The sequence below is a fragment of the Oncorhynchus tshawytscha genome, linkage group LG04 (assembly GCF_018296145.1).
Source record: "Oncorhynchus tshawytscha isolate Ot180627B linkage group LG04, Otsh_v2.0, whole genome shotgun sequence".
Taxonomy (NCBI): Eukaryota; Metazoa; Chordata; class Actinopteri; order Salmoniformes; family Salmonidae; genus Oncorhynchus; species Oncorhynchus tshawytscha.
Genome location: NC_056432.1, coordinates 56,794,742 through 56,813,028, shown reverse-complemented (window position 1 = coordinate 56,813,028; position 18,287 = coordinate 56,794,742). Strand labels below are relative to the sequence as shown.

The 18,287-nt window shown below is 40.1% G+C and overlaps 3 protein-coding genes across 4 annotated transcripts; 2 read left to right on the top strand and 1 right to left on the bottom strand.

The window, feature by feature from the left end:
- Positions 1-239: 239 nt before the first annotated feature.
- On the top strand, positions 240-3,661 carry pop4 (POP4 homolog, ribonuclease P/MRP subunit). Its single transcript, XM_024418712.2, has 7 exons — positions 240-486; positions 669-721; positions 1,284-1,507; positions 1,639-1,716; positions 1,808-1,869; positions 2,024-2,125; positions 2,248-3,661. The coding sequence occupies exons 1-7, from the start codon at positions 480-482 to the stop codon at positions 2,382-2,384; spliced, it is 663 nt and encodes a 220-aa protein (XP_024274480.1). The 5' UTR covers positions 240-479; the 3' UTR covers positions 2,385-3,661.
- Positions 3,662-5,602: 1,941 nt separating this feature from the next.
- plekhf1 (pleckstrin homology domain containing, family F (with FYVE domain) member 1) lies at positions 5,603-7,289 on the top strand. Its single transcript, XM_024418711.2, has 2 exons — positions 5,603-5,801; positions 5,936-7,289. Exon 2 carries the CDS (start codon positions 5,944-5,946, stop codon positions 6,826-6,828), a length of 885 nt encoding a protein of 294 aa, XP_024274479.1. The 5' UTR covers positions 5,603-5,801; positions 5,936-5,943; the 3' UTR covers positions 6,829-7,289.
- A 934-nt stretch (positions 7,290-8,223) lies between these two features.
- Positions 8,224-18,251, bottom strand: LOC112249069 (protein C19orf12 homolog). Of its 2 annotated transcripts, XM_024418703.2 has the most exons (3): positions 17,955-18,111; positions 17,134-17,307; positions 8,224-10,135 (listed from the first exon to the last, which is right to left on the bottom strand). In XM_024418703.2, exons 1-3 carry the CDS (start codon positions 18,064-18,066, stop codon positions 9,870-9,872), a joined length of 552 nt encoding a protein of 183 aa, XP_024274471.2. In that variant the 5' UTR covers positions 18,067-18,111; the 3' UTR covers positions 8,224-9,869. The 2 variants fall into 2 exon arrangements, with proteins under 2 accessions (XP_024274471.2, XP_024274472.1); XM_024418704.2 differs by lacking the exon at positions 17,134-17,307 and having other exon boundaries at positions 17,955-18,251.
- Positions 18,252-18,287: the final 36 nt, after the last annotated feature.

Genomic DNA, 18,287 nt, shown 5'->3' with positions numbered 1-18,287 from the left:
GATGTTATTTTAATTGACAAAAAAATAGTTTTTCTTTCAAAAACAAGGACATTTCTATATGACCCCAAACGTTTGAACGTAGTGTATAGAAATGTTTCAGAATATTCGGGGGGTGCTACAGCACCCCTACTTCACGCGGCTATGACCGTAAGCGGTGCGTGTTAATCTTCAGACCAAGCATTAGGGTTCTTAACAAAACACCCCCATACAGAAGACGCCTTCCTCCAATGACTCTTATGTGTAATGTAATGGAACAAATAGTCATGATCAAGGGCTAGGTTTACGGTAGGAACGTCTCAAGGATCCCTTATAGCAATAGCCATAGCCTCTCGCCGGCCTAAGTCAGTGTTGCAGCTGTGCGCCTGCGTACGATAGTCCCATGTGTTGTCAATACATGCATTGTCAAAGTTGAGTGCTAGCTAACTATTTTACAACTGGAGCTGTGGCTTCTACAGACATACTTGCGTACCAGTTGAAATATGGAGAGTGAGTATCCTAACCTGTCTTTTTTAAACGAACTATTACATGAATCCATTCGTTGTTCATTATTTAAAGATTAGCTAGCTACACGTTTACGAACGTTAGCATATGTGTTGTTCCTAGCTACATCTCACAACATTAGCTAAAATGCTAACTGATAACGTAACATTTGTTCTCTTATCTTCTAGGACTCGTGCAGGCTAGCATACCTCCTGATCAGGGACACATTCTGGGTATAGTGGTGGGTATCCTACGGTGCTGTTGTGATACTGTCGTGTTCGCTATCATTATGTAGCCAGGAATTAGGTTGGACACAACCTGAGACAGGCATTTATAGAAAGCCTTCCACTGCAACTAGGTAGTCTGCTGTTCGGATCTAATCACAGACACTCTAACATATTCACCATTATAAACTGGGTGGTTCGCAAACGAACCAATGGAATGACCGACCAGCCGGCTTGGGTAGCAGCCCTACATTTGTGTTGGAACTATATCTTGTGGAAGGATGTAATGAATTTACTCATACTATACTATGTCAGTCATTATTTGAATATGTTGGTAACCCGTTGTATAAAAGTCATAATGCTTTCAAAGCCAGTGTTTGGAGGATATAATGGCATGGTTTGCCGGGCCCTCTACTAATATATCCTTCAAACACCAGCTTCTCAGGCATTATCACTTAAATATGCTGTCTCACAGCCGAACTGTTTTCAGTTGTGCAGACAAGCTAGCTACATAGCCTAACTAGCCTGTTAGTTATAGTTGTCTCGTGATGGGATATGTCTGTTCTGGTGCCCATACAGTCTCAGAGTGATAAGCAGGCGGAGATGTTCACAAATGGCTTTCTGAAGAACAGTTTACCGGGTATGAGCAAGAAGGAAATCGGCGACTTCATGCTTCACAAGGCTGTGGTTCTAAAGTATGCGAAAAAGGAGAAGAAAAAGAAAAACAAAAAGAGAGCCAAGGGTCTCAATGCTAAACAAAGGAGAGAGATGAAGGTCTTTCAGCTGAAACCAGAGCATCAAAAGTTTGTACATGCTTTTTCCTTGTAGTAGGACTAAATATGTTGTTTACACTGCTCTGACATGTTAGAGGTTTACATCCTAATAAGGCGTATTTATTTTTTTACACGCTTGTTATTATTTTTTATCTCTGCAGATATGAGCTTTTCTTGCCCTTGCATGAGCTATGGGAACAGTACATCAGAGATCTGTGCAACGGATTGAAACCAGAGAGGTAAGAAAAGCATTTTATTTGGTTCATGTAGGACAAAGCTTTTTGTATGGCTAGAATGTTAAATCCTAATAACATGACATCTCTGTTGAAGCAACCCACAGACAATTCAGCAGAGGCTGTTGAAGGCTGATTTTCATGGTGCCATTCTTACAGGTGAGAGTTTGTTTATTTGGTCCAAAAACGTTTGCTGTTACTGTCACTAATCGATGCCAGTCTTCAGGATCTTAATTGGCACATCTATGGCACATTGTGTATATATATTCATGTGTATGTAATGATTACCAATGTTTTTGCGTGTGTGAAACAGTGGCCAGGTCCAAATGCCCCTCGTATGTAGGCACCACAGGAATCCTAGTGCAGGAGATGAAACATGTCTTCAAAATCATCACAAAGGAGGACAAACTGAAAGGTTTGTACGCCACATTTCAGTACCTTTTTGTTTAGGTACTCGTTAAGTCTGCTGTTGTTGAACTGTTTTTCAACTGCCAAACTGACATTCTATTTTCTTCCTTATCTCTCCTTCTTCTGCAGTCATACCGAAGCGAAACAGTGTGTTTGCTGTGGAGATCGATGGCTTTGTCTCCCATATCTACGGTAGCAAGTTTGAACTCCGCTCAAGCGAGCGATCCGCAAAGAAATTTAAAGTCAAAGGAACCATAGACCTATGATCCTGTTGGAGTGTAGTAATGAGACTGAGCTCAGAGGCTCAAAGGACAGAGAAGTAAACAACTCCTGTCAGGATCTATAATAAGGACTATCACCATCTTCAATTCTTATTTTCAAGTCATACGGGAACCTCGGCTTCTGTTTTGGATGCAAGTCCTGTTCTATAGCATTTTATACTGTGGCAAAGACGGAAGACCTGACAAACTCAAAGCAATCAGAACATAGTTGTGATTAGAGAGCATTTGTGTTGGTATTTTCTTTTTTTGTAAACGTGTCCATTGATTGGTCAATGATTTAATTGTAAATACATTGATCTGTTTTGAGCAACACTACCTATGTCCACAAGGTGGCACCAAATCAATCTGCTTCAATGTATGTACAATAAACATATCTATCTCTATAAATTGTTGTCAAATGACAGATTACATTTCCTTGATCAGCTAGTTTGAAGTAACACAATGAGTTACAATACAATGATACTACTATGTGGAAACTGAAAATGTGCCTGTCTTTGGTATGCAAGATGCTTAATTTCCTGATAATTTGGGAATTTCCTAGTTGCTCAACTTTTTATGAGGTACCTGTTGTATATTGTTGGTTTGGATGTTGGTTTGTCAATTGAAGTGGCGTAGATACTAAACATAGCTGACCTGAAATTTTCATTTGGTAGTTGAGTTGCATTGACAAGTAGGTATCTCTGTTGGCGTTTGGATTGCTCATATTTGTTAAGCATGAGTGTGATTTTGTCAACTTTTTATGCTATTACAATAATGACCACTGAGTAATTGAATTTATATATTTTTAAAAATCAATTTAATAGACAGCATTTGCTGTCTGTTTTGTAAAATATTGTAACATTTTATTTCCCTAATTTCCCAGTAAAAAGCCTATCCCTGTTCTAAGTAGTGTGCTGATGCATGAGATATTTCATTTTTTGGGTAGGTGGTGTGTATGAGACCGACTGGAAGGGAACCACTTAATGTCATCACTTCCTTCTTCACTGGGACTTCAAATATGCTTTCTACTTTCTTTTCACAGGGTGTAAGGGGTGGTGAATCAGTCCGTGCAATGCAACACATGCGTCTATGACCTCATTTGATGCTGCAAAAAGCATACATTTTTATTCAACCTTGTATGTGTAATATTCAAGTCCACTGTTTCTAGCATGCATGTGCTATGTTTATTTGTTCAGCCCTGGTGACTTGGCATTCCATGCTAAAGAATAGCCATACTGGGGCATATTGTGTTCCCTCATTAAAAAAAACAGGATGCACACTAACCAGATTTCACAATTCTTTTGTTCTACTTCTGTATTCTTGTAAAGCGTAGAGCTAGTTGGAAATCTGTCATATTTGTCATGGTATAATGGTCGGTAAGAGTATTCCTTGAAACAATGTCTTCATCTTTTTCTCCACCTGTACAGTCTTTGCTGTATTCTGCTCAACCAGACAGACAACATTGGGGTTGTTCTTTAAATGTTGGTTGTTGACAGTCAGTTGATGGTCTGTTTTAAAAATAGAATGCCTTTTTGGTAAACATCAGGCACAGTTAAACTGTACTTTCATGTAGTGTTTTTTTCTACTGAAAAAAGGCCATCCTTGTTAGCTGTAACAACTCTTGCACCTAGTTCAATGATACACACGTTTGAGCTAACACAACACAATTACATTGTTTACTCATTCTTAGTTGTGATAGTTGTGTTTAAAGAAGATATGGCCTCTGAAAATGGCACTTTGTGCGTTTGCTTTTTTAATCTGCGTGTTCCATCATAAGGTGGCCTGAGAAGATCACTTGTGATTGTGATGTTGTTACATTTTTTCAATGCTTCCCTATCAGAAGTTGGTCTTTGTGTAGGCCTATGTCCTAGTTTATACAACATTCCATAAGAGTGATCCATCGAGAACACTTTCTCATACTACCGAATATTTGTGGTTTTCCCCAGAGCGAGTGTCTGATCAACATGCAGCAAAATCATTTGTGATTTTCCATTCAATGCTGCTTTTCAATTATAGCAAATTCATTGTTTTGTTTTTCAGCTGCAACCATTAGCTAGTATCACTAACCGTCATTATATTCCTATAATTTATAGCCATGCGATTTTTTTCCCTATCATTATATTGTTATTAATATTTCTGCTTAAAGCTGGAATCCTTGGCTGCTACGTACATTTTTGGACCTATAAATGGATGATAAACTGAACGGGTTATGGTAGTAGGTGCCAGGTGCACCGGTTTAAGTGTATCAAGTACTGCACACTGCTGTGTTTTTCACTCCACAGTTTCCTGTGTTTTTATCAAGAATGGTCCATCAAAAGAGGGTGTAACTCAGTATTAGGAATGTGTTCCAAATGTTTTGTACACCTCAATTCAGCAGGGCATGGACTCGACAAGGTGTCAAGTGTTCCACATGGTGCTGGCCCATGTTGACTCCAATGCTTCCCACAGTTGTGTCAAGTTGACTGGATGTCCTTTGGGTGGTGGACCATTCTTGATACACACGGAAAACGGTTGATTCTGAAAAACCCAGCAGCATTGCAGTTCTATGCAAATAGTCTGGGTAGCCATTTGATTAGCCGTTCAGGAGTCTTCTGACTTGGGGGTAGAAGCTGTTAATACTTTTGGACCTAGACTGATTGAAGTGGATTGAACAAGTGACATCAATAAAGGATCCTAGCTTTCACCTAGATCTACCTGGTCAGTCTGTCATGGAAAGAACTGTTCTTAATGTTTTGTACACTCATATCCATTGATTCTTGAATAATTATAAATGCCACATGAGTTTAGGTTAACTGTTGTTTTTTACTCCAGTGTTTGTAAACATTGTACATGTAAACAAACACCGTATAGCCTCAAAACATGGTTAAAAAACATGTTGATATCATGGATGATCAGTCCTTGCATCCATAGCTCTCTCTATGAATGTGAGAGTGGTTACATTTCTCCAAGACCCATCCCTCAGCTTTTTACCAAAACACTGGCTGGATGACAGCTTTATTATTGTTTCAATTAAGGATGCTAGCTCCAATGCTGTCCAACAGGGGTTTTCCTATATTCATAGTCCTAGTCATAGAATTTGCATTTACAATACTTGTATTTACTGTAATTTAACAGGATCTCTATGCCCCAGTCACATCCCGTCATGTTTTGGAATCTGGTCTTGCCTGTTTTCCTTCTTTCTAATTGCTCTTTCTCTCCCTGTCAAGTTGTTTTGGAACTCCCCATGCTGTGCGACTCAACAGGAAATGTGAGTTTCACATATAAAGGACCTCTTGTGGCAACTCACTCTTCATTACAGAAACTACTACTTGACACTGACAAAACCTACTGTATGGTGGTCAAACGGGAACTAAGCGATTTACTACCGAGACACAGACTGCTGCAGCGTAAACAAGATATTAATCACAAAACAGAGAGTAAAAGGTACAATTTACTATTTTTCACTATACATTTATTCGATCATTAGTGACATGGGCCTACCATTTTGTCTCATGTGTAAACTTAATGTCATTTTTTTGTTATTTACATTTTGTGACTGTTTTGTGAATTTCCTGTAGTGTTCATCATGGTGGACCAGCTGGCTTTCACGCAAGAGAACAGAGAGCGGATCCAGGCAGTGGAGAACTCCTTTGGCCCCTCTGGGAAGTCCCTGTTCAGACCTGGCCGGGTCTTGATAGGCGAGGGGCGGCTGATGAAGCTGTGTCGACGCCGCCCACAGCCCAAAGTATTTTACTTGTTTAATGACATTTTGGTCTACGGTAGCATCATCCTTCATGGACACTGGCACAAGAACCAGCAGATAATCTCCCTGGAGGATATCCAGCTAGAGGACCTGGAGGATGGGGTCAGCATGGAGAACCAGTGGCTGATCCGCACCCCACGGAAGTCATTTTACGTGTCAGCTGCCTCTGCTGAGGAGAAGCATGCCTGGATGAAGCACATCGAAGACTGCAAGTTCAAGCAGCTGCAGCATGCCGGCTGCCAGCCCGGATTCACCTTCGCCACCACCTGGATCCCTGACCGGGCGTCCGCCATTTGCATGCGCTGCTCTAAAACATTTCGGGTCAACAAACGTCGCCACCACTGTCGTCGCTGCGGCTTCGTCGTCTGCAACGCCTGCTCCAAGAACCGGGCCGTAATCTGCCACATCTCTACTAAGCCTGTGAGGGTATGTCGACTGTGTCACCTCAGTCTCCAGGACCATGGGGCGCTGACCCAGGATGAGGTGCGTTCACGGGGGAACAGTGATGGGAGGAACTGCTCTGATGAGTACGAACTGGTCATGCCTGAGTACGAGGCGACTATCGACAATGAGGCAGATGAGCGGGTAGATGACCATGCACCACACAAGTGGGTTGAGTCTCAGATCAACTCTTGGTCCCCGTATAACTATTTAAAACCGCACCATCAAAGTCCCAATCTCACTGGCTTGTCAAGCCACTTGACTTGAATTGGATGGACTTTTGGACAATGTGAGAGGACACTGAAAAGTATTTACTGAATGAGTATGTGGTGAAGAAGTATCAAATCAAGACGTTACATGGTCACATGTAATCAGAAATATTGTGCAAATATGAACACTACTGGATCAATATATTCCTGTTAATATACCTTTGAGTGTATTGGGGGGGGCTTATTTGTGTCATCCGTTTGATAAATGTTAACCTGTATTATGCATTGTTGACTGTCCATTATACACACACGCAGCATCTTTGTTTACATGAAATATTTTGCACTGAATACTTATATTCATCCTATACTTATCTTCTTTAACAAAAAGGCATGTTGACTAAGATAACGTGCCCATATTATGTGTACCTGCAATTATAACTCTAAATGACAATACCTATACTCGTTTATCACATTCACGTCAACCATTTACCGATAAAATAAACAATATTTTGATAGCAACCTTTTGTCATCCTTGTCCCGAACACCTGGTAAGACTGCTTTGTTGACCTCCAAACAGCTGTAATCAAACTATTAAGTGCTTAGTGTTACAAAAGTCCAGCAGACACATGAAACAGTCCTGGGGCAACAGGTGCAGTAAATAAGCCTTTAGAGAAAGTTCTTCCGTCACTTGATTTTCCTAACTCTAGTGTTGTCATTGGCAATCCTCAGGCCAACTGCCAATGACATTTTGGGAAGAACATTAAAATGCAACATGTCTATCATGAACACTTTATCTAGAAGTCTTTGCTTGGTAAAGCTCCGCCTTAGTTCACTGGTCACCATAACAACACCCACCCATAGGAAAAAGAAATAGTTGAAATTGGAGACATATCTCCCTCACTCACTTTAAGCATCACCCATCTGAGCAGTTTACACAGCCCATCTGTAAATAGCCCATCCAACTACCTACCTCATATTGTTTTTATTTACTTTTTTTGCACACCAGAGTTTCTACTTGTACATCATCATCTGCACATCTATCACTCCAGTGTTAATTTGCTAAATTGTAATTACTCTGCTACTATGGCCTATTTATTGCCTTACCTCCTTACGCCATTTACACACACTCTATATATTTTTTTATATTGTGTTACTGACTGTTTTGTTTGTTTATCCCATGGGTAACTCTGTGTTGTTTTTTTGTCGCAATGCTTTGCTTTATCTTGGCCAGGTCACAGTTGGAAATGAGAACTTGTTCTCAACTGGCCTACTTGGTAAAATAAAGGTGAAATAAAATAAAAATACAAAATAACACTTCAAAGGCATTTCAAACAAAATCAGTTTAAATTGTCTACTGTCTAAAAGGTTTTTCAACAAAGATATAAGACTGCTCTCACATCCCAGACTACCAATAAAGTGGTGATGTAATATGACATCGTGAGACTTCAAACCATTGGAATTTGAAAAAGCTGCGATTAAACTGTTTATTAGTAAGCCACTCCTACAAGACTAACAACCATCTCTCAGAAACGAATGACATAACTTCTTATGAAATTTCTCCTCGAGATTAATAATCTATCTTTCTCTGTATGATGTTATGACAACCTCTATGACTACATGTGCTTGCAAAGAAGGAACAAGGAAACGTCTAGGAAAAAAAAAAGAAAAAGAAAAATGCAGAGGCATCATGACAAACAACCTTTGCACATACTTCAAAAAGTGCTTTGATACCTTAAGATTCTAGTATTATTCAAAAGTCTACATTTGAAACGTTGAAAAAGAGGAACTATGTCACATTGCGTACCATTTCAGAAAGCCAGAACAAAAATACTGCGTAATTGCGTCAGATGAGATACCATTCTGTTACATGCATGCATCTGTCCAGGAGAGATTACATTGCGTAGCATTGTCTTCCTTTTCTTACAAATAACGTGTTAAGTGGTTGAATTTCCCTTTACGAAACTGTCAGTTGATTCACTGAAACAACATGTTTTCTGGCTTAATGATGTCATACTAAAAGCTTGTGGTGATCATACAAGTCACCTTTGACCTTTACTTAATTTATCATGATTTTCATATAAACACTTCAGTACAGAGCATTACAAAAAGTGTCCAAGATTTTCCCAATTAGTTAATTCTAGGACTAGGTGGGACTTATCACCATTATGCGTATCAAGGCCGGTTTCTCAGATGTACTCACCTCTTACCATGTTCACAACGCACGAGTCGCTTGAGATCCCAGGCACACTTACAAGAGGAGTGATCAGGGTTATTTTGTCATTGTCTTTGTTGCAAATAAATGTCAATTATAAATGCACAACAATATTCAACGTGTACATTTCAGTGCAGAATATTGGCAACAAATGATGCCCTACAGTACAAATAAAGTGCACCATATTGATTAACCGCTGGACTGTTCTTACAAGAGAAGTTTCAATCATACCGCTACATTCAGAGGTAAAACGCTCTCAACTAAAACCAAACAAATGTGTACATTAAAGGGCAATTCCACCACTTTTCCAACTCACATTCATCATCTCCAGCGCCATACCAGTGTCTACATGCAGTATGTAAAAACAGCGTGTTTTTATGATCTGTGGTGAAAAAGATAAGGTCATAAAAAAAAATGCTTCTCTGTGACATAACAGGCTAGGAGTAAAAGTAACAAAACCGTGTATTTTCTTGCTCCTCACGTCACTGCGAGTCTCAAACTGTTTGAAAATCACTGTTTTTAAATATGTTCTACCTTTGGATGATGTCATAGGGTAGAACTTTTAACTTAATATTTGTTTCTGCAAAACGTAGAAATGTGCCATTTTCACATATGTAGACACTGGTATTGTTCTGGAGATAATGAAAATCACGTGAAAAAGTGGTGGAATTGTCCATTAAGTGCTTTATCAAAGGACATGATCAGATATTGGGTGACATGACAGGTCTGACATGAGCCTCAATGTATTAACTCCATAAGGCCTCTTCCAGTGAAGGTTATTTCAGTCTCCAAAAATAAGCTGGAGTTGAATGAGTACAAAAAGTTGTTTCTTTCAAAAGGCAGCAAATGTGTGTTCTAAGTTCCTCCAGATATTCAGTCTGTGTAGATCAGTCCCCATATCTCACCTCTGCTCTCAGTTCCTTTGTGATATAACTGAGTAGGGCAGCAGTGACCTGCTGCTGGAGAGTAGCATTCCCTATGACCAGAGCGGTCAGCTGGGCCAGGTCTGTCCAGTCCAGTGAGCCCAAAACGGCCATGATATCAGCATAGAGCCTCTGCTGCTGGTGGGGAGGCAGCTCCATGATGATCTGAGGGAGAGGTCTGAACTGTCCACTGGTCATCCACCATCCCAACAGGCCACCTACTGCACCACCTAAAGAGCCACACAAACGAGATCTGTGTCAGAAGTTCAAGAGGGGAGAAGAGCTGCAGCCCACAGATGGTTAAACACTCATGGTTTTAAGATCTACAGAGAAGACAGAAATACCAATGGTGGAGGTGTGGCTGTTTATATTCAGAACCACATTCCTGTAAAGCTTAGAGAGGATCTCATGTGAAATACTGTTGAAGTAATATGGCTACAGGTTCATCTGCCTCACATAAAGCCCATTCTGGTGGGAAGCTGCTACAGACCACCAAGTGCTAACAGTCAGTATCTGGATAACATGTGTGAAATGCTTGATTATGTATGTGATATCTATAGAGAGGTATACTTTCTGGGTGATTTAAATATTGACTGGCTTTCATTAGGCTGCCCACTCAAGAGACAGCTTCAAATTGTAACAAGTGCCTGCAACCTGGTTAAGGTTGTAAGTCAACCTAGATACAAACAGTACAGAAATGAAATCATCAACATGTATTTATTAAATCTTTACTAATGCTGCAGAAATTAGCTTGAAAGCAGTATCCAAATCCATCGGATGTAGTGATCACAATATAGCAGGCATATCTCAGAAAACCAAAGTTCCAAAGGCTGGGCCTAATATAGTGTGTAAGAGGTAATACAATATGTTTTGTAGTGATTCCTAGGTTGTTGATGTGAAGAATATTTGTTGGTACGTGGTGTGTAATGACAAACAACCAGACGCTGCACTTGACACATTTATGAAATTGCTTATCCCAGTTACTAATAAGCATTCACTCATTAGGAAAATTACTGTAAAAATGTTGAGGAATTGAAAAAATGTTATAGTTGAGAGGGATGAGGCCAAAAAGATGGCAAATATGTCTGGCTGTATAACCAATTGGCAAATGTACTGCAAATTGAGAAATCATGTGACTAAACTCAATAGAAAAGAAGAAGAAACTACACTATAAAACAAAGATAAATTACAAAACATGATAGTAAAAAGCTTTGGAGAACCTTAAATGAAATTTCGGACAAAAAGGCAAACCCCGCTCCATCATTCATTGAATCAGATGGCTCGTCCATCATAAAACCATCTGATAATGCCAACTGCTTTAATGATTTTTTTCTTTGGCATGATTAGCAAACTTAGGTATGACATGCCAGCAACAAATGCTGACACTACACATTAGAGGTCGACGATTAATAGGAATGGCCAATTAATTAGGGCCGATTTCAAGTTTTCATAACAATCGGAAATCGGTATTTTTGGACACCGATTTTGTATTTTTTTTTACACCTTTATTTATCCTTTATTTATCTAGGCAAGTCAGTTAAGAGCACATTCTTATTTTCAATGGCTGCCTAGGAACGGTGGGTTAACTGCCTTGTTCAGGGGCAGAACGAACAGATTTTTACCTTGTCAGCTCGGGGATTCAATCTTGCAACCTTACGGTTAACTAGTCCAACGCTCTGACCACCTGCCTCACAAGGAGACTGCCTGTTACGAGAATGCAGTAAGAAGCCAAGGTAAGTTGCTAGCTAGCATTACACTTATCTTATAAAAAACAATCAATCAATCATAATCACTAGTTAAACTAGTAATATCATCAACCATGTGTAGTTATCTAGCGTGTCCTGCGTTCCATATAATCGATGAGGTGCATATTCGCAAAAAAGGACTGTCGTTGCTCCAATGTGAACCTAACCATAAACATCAATGCTTTTCTTAAAATCAATACAAAGAAGTATATATTTTTAAACCTGCATATTTTGCTAAAAGAAATCCAGGTTAGCAGGCAATATTAACCCGGTGCAATTGTGCCACTTCTCTTGCGTTCATTGCACATAGAGTCAGTATATATGCAACAGTTTGGGCGGCCTAATTTGATAGAATTGTACGTAATTATGACATAACATTGAAGGTTGTGCAATGTAACAGGAATATTTAGACTTATGGATGCCACCCGTTAGATAAAATACGGAACGGTTCCGTATTTCACTGAACGAATAAACGTCTTGTTTTTGAGATGATAGTTTCCGGATTCTAGCCTTTTTAATGACCTAAGGCTCGTATTTCTGTGTGTTATTTTGTTATAATTAAGTCTATGATTTGATAGAGCAGTCTGACTGAGCGATGGTAGGCACCAGCAGGCTCGTAAGCATTCAAACAGCACTTCCATGCGTTTTGCCAGCAGCTCGTCGCTGTGCTGCAAGCATTGAGCTGTTTCTGACTTCAAGCCTATCAACTCCCGAGATTAGGCTGGTGTAACCGGTGTGAAACGGCTAGCTAGTTAGCGGGCTGCGCGCTAATAGCATCTCAAACGTCACTCACTCTAAGACATGGAGTGGTTGTTCCCCTTGCTCTGCAAGGGCCGTGGCTTTTGTGGAGCGATGGGTAACGCTACTTCGAGGGTGTCTGTTGTCGATGTGTTCCTGGTTCGAGCCCAGGTAGGGGCGAGGAGAGGGACGGAAGCTATACTGTTACACTGGCAATACTAAAGTGCCTATGAGAACATCCAATTGTCAAAGGTATATGAAATACAAATTGTATAGAGAGAAATTGTCCGATATGTCCTATAATAACTACAACCTAAAACTTCTTACCTGGGAATATTGAAGACTCCTGTTAAAAGGAACCAACAGCTTTCATATGTTCTCATGTTCTGAGCAAGGAACTTAAACGTTAGCTTTTTGTACATGGCACATATTGCACTTTTACACTTTGTTTTTGCATTATTTAAATCAAATTGAACATGTTTCATTTTATTTGAGGCTAAATTGATTTTATTTATGTATTACATTAAGTTAAAATAAGTGTTCATTCAGTATTGTTGTAATTGTCATTATTACAAATAAAAAATAAATTGTCCGATTAATCGGTATCAGCTTTTTTGTGTGGTCCTCCAATAATCGGTATCGGCGTTGAAAAATCATAATCGGTCGACCTCTACTACACATCCAAGTATATCTGACCAAATTGTGAAACACAAGTATTGTATTTTTGAATTCCACAAAGTAAGTGTGGAAGTGGTGGAAAATGTATTGCTGTCTATCAAAAATGACAAGCCACCGGGGTCTGACAACTTGGATGGAAAATTACTGAGGATAATAGCAGACGATATTGCCACTCCTATTTGCCATATCTTCAATTTTAGCCAACTAGAAAGTGTGTGCCCTCAGGCCTGGAGGGAATCTAAAGTTATTCCCCTACCTAAGAATAGTAAAATCTCCTTAACTGGCTCAAATAGCTGACCAATCACCCTGTTACCAAGCCTTAGTAAACTTTTGGAAAAAATGGTGTTTGACCAGATACACTGCCATTTTACAGTAAACAAATTGACAATAGAAGGACATTCAACAAGCACAGAACTTACACAAATGACTGATGAATGGCTGAGAGAAAATGACGATAAAACGTTTGTTGGGGCTGTTTTGTTAGACTTCAGTGTAGCTTTTGACATTATTGATCGTAGTCTGTTGCTGGAAAAACGTATGTGTTGTGGCTTTACACCCCCTGCTATATTGTGGATAAAGAGTTACCTGAAATGATCTCACTCCAATAAATGTTTATATAAAGTTAGCAAAAAGAGATAAGATCTTGCTACCATGGAAAGGAAAATACCTGTCTATTTGTGGAAAAATCACTGCTGTTCACAAATGCTCTCCATCCAACCTCACTGAGCTCGAGCTGTTTTGCAAGGAGGAATGGGAAAAAATTTCAGTCTCTCGATGTGCAAAACTGATAGAGACATACCCCAAGCGACTTACAGCTGTAATCGCAGCAAAAGGTGGCGCTACAAAGTATTAATTTAAGGGGGCTGAATAATTTTGCACGCCCAATTTTTCAGTTTTTGATTTGTTAAAAAAGTTTGAAATATCCAATAAATGTCATTCCACTTCATGATTGTGTCCCACTTGTTGTTGATTCTTCACAAAAAAACACAGTTTTATATCTTTATGTTTGAAGCCTGAAATGTGGCAAAAGGTCGCAAAGTTCAAGGGGGCCGAATACTTTCGCAAGGCACTGTATATATATTTACCCCAAAAATATGGGGGATTGGAAATGATGCAGACAATTACATTGGAAGCAACATTCTTTCCGCAATATTAAGCTGATCCTCCCTCTAAAAAATAAAACAATAAAATAAAAAGAGTTACATGTCTAACAGAGGGTGTTCTTCAATGGAAGCCTCTCCAACAAAATCCCGGTAGAATCAGGAATTCCCCAGGGCATTGAGTAAAGCCAGTGTGTCTATGAATGCGGATGACTCAACACTATACACGTCAGCTACCACAGCGACTGAAATGACAGCAACACTTTAACAAAGAGCTGCCGTTAGTTTCAGAATGGGTGGCAAGGAATAGGTTAATCCTAAATATTTCAAAAAACGAAAAGTATTGTATTTGGGACAAATCATTCACTAAACCCTAAACCTACACTAAATCTTGTAATGAATAACGTGGAAATTCAGCAAGTTGCGGAGACTAAACTACTTGGAATAACCCTGGATTGTAAACGGTCATGGTCAAAACATATTGATACTACAGTAGCCAGGATGGGGAGAAGTCTGTCTATAATAAAGCGCTGCTCTGCATTCTTAACACCACTATCAACACGGCAGGTCCTACAGGCCCAAGTTGTCGCACCTGGACTACTGTTCAGTCATGCCGTCAGCTGCCACAAAGAGGGACTTTTTAAAAAGATGGAACATTTTAATTGGCTCAGAACAGGGCAGCACGGCTGTCCCTTGGATGCACAGAACATTTCTACCCGAATGCTATACTTTATAAGCAGACTGCATATACCATGAAAATCTCATAGCTGCACAAACACAGAGCTAACATAGTCAATCTCTCCTGGCTCAAAGTGGAGGAGAGATTGGCTTCATCACTACTTGTATTTGTGAGAGGTATTGACATGATTGTGGACTACAGGAAAAAGAGGACCGACCACGCCTCAATTCTCATCGACAGGGCTGCAGTGAAGCAGGTTGAGAGCTTCAAGTTCCTTGGTGTCCACATCACCAACAAACTAACATGGTCCAAGCACACCAAGACAGTTGTGAAGAGGGCACGACAAAACCCATTCCCCCTCAGAAGACTGAAAAGATTTGGCATGGGTCCTCAGATCCTCAAAAGGTTCTACAGCTGCACCATCGAGAGCATCCTGACTGGTTGCATCACTGCCTGGTATGGCAACTGCTCGCTAAATAACTCTACCTACATGTACATACTACCTCAACTGTGCGCACATTGATCTTGTACTGGTACCCCCCTGTATATAGTCTCGATATTGTTATTTTACTGCTGCTCTTTAATTACTTGTTACTTTTATTTCTTATCCATATTTTTTTAAACTGCATTGTTGGCTAGGGACTCGTTAGTAAGCATTTCACTGTAAGGTGAATGTGACTAATACAATTTGATTTGATGATTTGATGATGCACCGAGCTGTCTGTTTAAACTACTGGCACACAGCTCGGACACCCATGCAGTACAGAACAGACTATTGGAGGCGCACAGTACTACATAGTGCCATGATTACATGGAACTCTATTCCACATCAAGTAACTCATGCCAGCAGTAAAATTAGATTTAAAAAACAGATAAAATACACCTTATGGAACAGCAAGGAAACAGACACATGCATACAAACACACAATAATATACACACTATACACACATATTTTGTGTTATTGATATGTGGTAGTAGAGTAGAAGCCTGAGGGCACACACTTAATATGTTGTGAAATCGGTTATGAATGTATTGTAATGTTTTTTAAATGTATAACTGCCTTTTATTTATGTATTTATTGCACCTTTATTTAACCAGGTAGGCTAGTTGAGAACAAGTTCTCATTTGCAACTGCGACCTGGCCAAGATAAAGCATAGCAATTCGACACATACAACAACACAGAGTTACACATGGAATAAACAAAACATACAGTCAATAATACAGTAGAACAAAAGAAAACAAAAAGTCTATATACAGTGAGTGCAAATTAGGTAAGTTAAGGAAATAAATAGGCCATGGTGGCGAAGTAATTACAATATAGCAATTAAACACTGGAATGGTAGATTGGCAGAAGATGAATGTGCAGGTAGAGATACTGGGGTGCAAAGGAGCAAAAATAAATAAATACCAGTATGGGGATGAGGTAGGTAGATAGATGGGCTGTTTACAGATGGGCTATGTACAGGTGCAGTGATCTGTAAGCTGCTCTGACAGCTGGTGCTTAAAGCTAGTGAGGGAGATGTGAGTCTCCAGCTTCATTCGTTCCAGTCATGGCCAGCAGAGAACTGGAAGGAAAGACGACCAAAGGAGGAATTGGCTTTGGGGGTGACCAGTGAGATATATCTGCTGGAGCGTGTGCTACGAGTGGGTGCTGCTATGGTGACCAGTGAGCTGAGATAAGGGCTTTACCTAGCAGACTTGTAGCCAGTGGATTTGGCGACGAGTATGAAGCGAGGGCCAACCAACGAGAGCGTACAGGTCGCAATGGTGGGTAGTGTATAGGGCTTAGGTGACAAAACGGATGGCACTGTGATGGACTGCATCCAGTTTGTTGAATAGAGTGTTGGAGGCTATTTTATAGATGACATCACCGAAGTCGAGGATCGGAAGGATGGTCAGTTTTACGAGGGTATGTTTGGCAGCATGAGTTGCAGGATGCTTTGTTGCGATATAGGAAGCCGATTCTAGATTTAATTTTGGCTTGGAGATGCTTAATGTGAGTCTGGAAGGAGAGTTACATTTGGCTGGACCCTAGGAAGAGTGGCTGCTGCCTTAAATAAAAAAATAAACACCCATATTTATCCAAATCTACCTCACCAATCATAAGACAACATTGGCTGAGAATTATTCTACCCTAATGCCATACTTTATAGGCCTACTGCATATACACTGAAAATCTCATAGCTGCATTCAATACAATTGGTTTGAGAAGGGATATGGCTCCACCTTGTGGTTGAAGTATGGAAATGCAGACAATTATGGTTACTTAATTGATAGGATCCTTACCAACAGCAATCCCTGGGGGACCACCTAGAAGACCTCCTAAAAATGCAGTCCCTCCTGCCACTGCTGATCCTTTCCCAGAATTCTTCACTGCTGCTTTTATCTGCTGATTTGCAGACAGGTCACAGCATAGTTGCATGACATCATCCATACGTGGAGCCATTGTAGCTTCTCTCCCTGGTGTTATGGCAAGAGGGACACTGAAGATCAACATGCAACCAAGCCAACTCATCTGTCTCTAGTATACGAGTAAAAATAGCCACTACACTGGAAGAGATGTATGACTTGACTTCTGTGAAATGCCCTTAAGACTAGGAGTATGCCATCTTCTGGTAATGAACTGCATTACACTGCTGAGAGTAGCCTATACCGAAAGTTATTGTTCATGAATGGTATAGGCCTTTTTCACTCCAAATGTTGACAAAACCAGGCAACTATATTATTGTAATCAATTTAGTTATCATATTTAGCATACAGAGACTGGGAAAATAACGGATGACTTAATGCAGACCATTGCCATGAGTCAAAAACTTCTCACACAAGATATTCGACATGCTTCCCTCGGATTTATGTTATAACCACAATAATAACGACCGCAGATAACAATAATTCTACTTCACTTCTGATATGTAGGCCTTTTATAATGGTGTTAAGACGACATATTGTTAGTGTGTGTCATCATGTGGCCATCAGCTTTCTCTCTCCGTTAAAAGTGCGGCAATAACCTTTACATAACGACATAGTTGTCCCCATCACACAGGACGGACTCTCACGTTGGCCTACATGAAAATAGCCTAAAGTAAACATTGGTGGTGAATCCCTACCGTCAGATCTCGCACTTCGATGATGTGTAACTGTTTGTGTATAATGAGCGTTGGTAAAAAGCAAATAGGACCGCGGTGAATGACGGGACATTCGTTTAGGACAAGCCCACATCCTGTTAAAACGATTCGCTGTGGTTTGTTAGAAGCACAAAACAACACACAGCCAAATGAATAGGTCTCAGTAGGGCAACCTGGCATAAATGTCGTTTACGCGACAAATATTTGCAACAAAGTTGCACGAAAAGTAATTGATACAATTCCCCCCTTTTCGTCATATTGGTGGGGTTCGTTTTGCAAGGCCCAGTGCTCAAGGTTGGTGGAGACTCCTCTTAA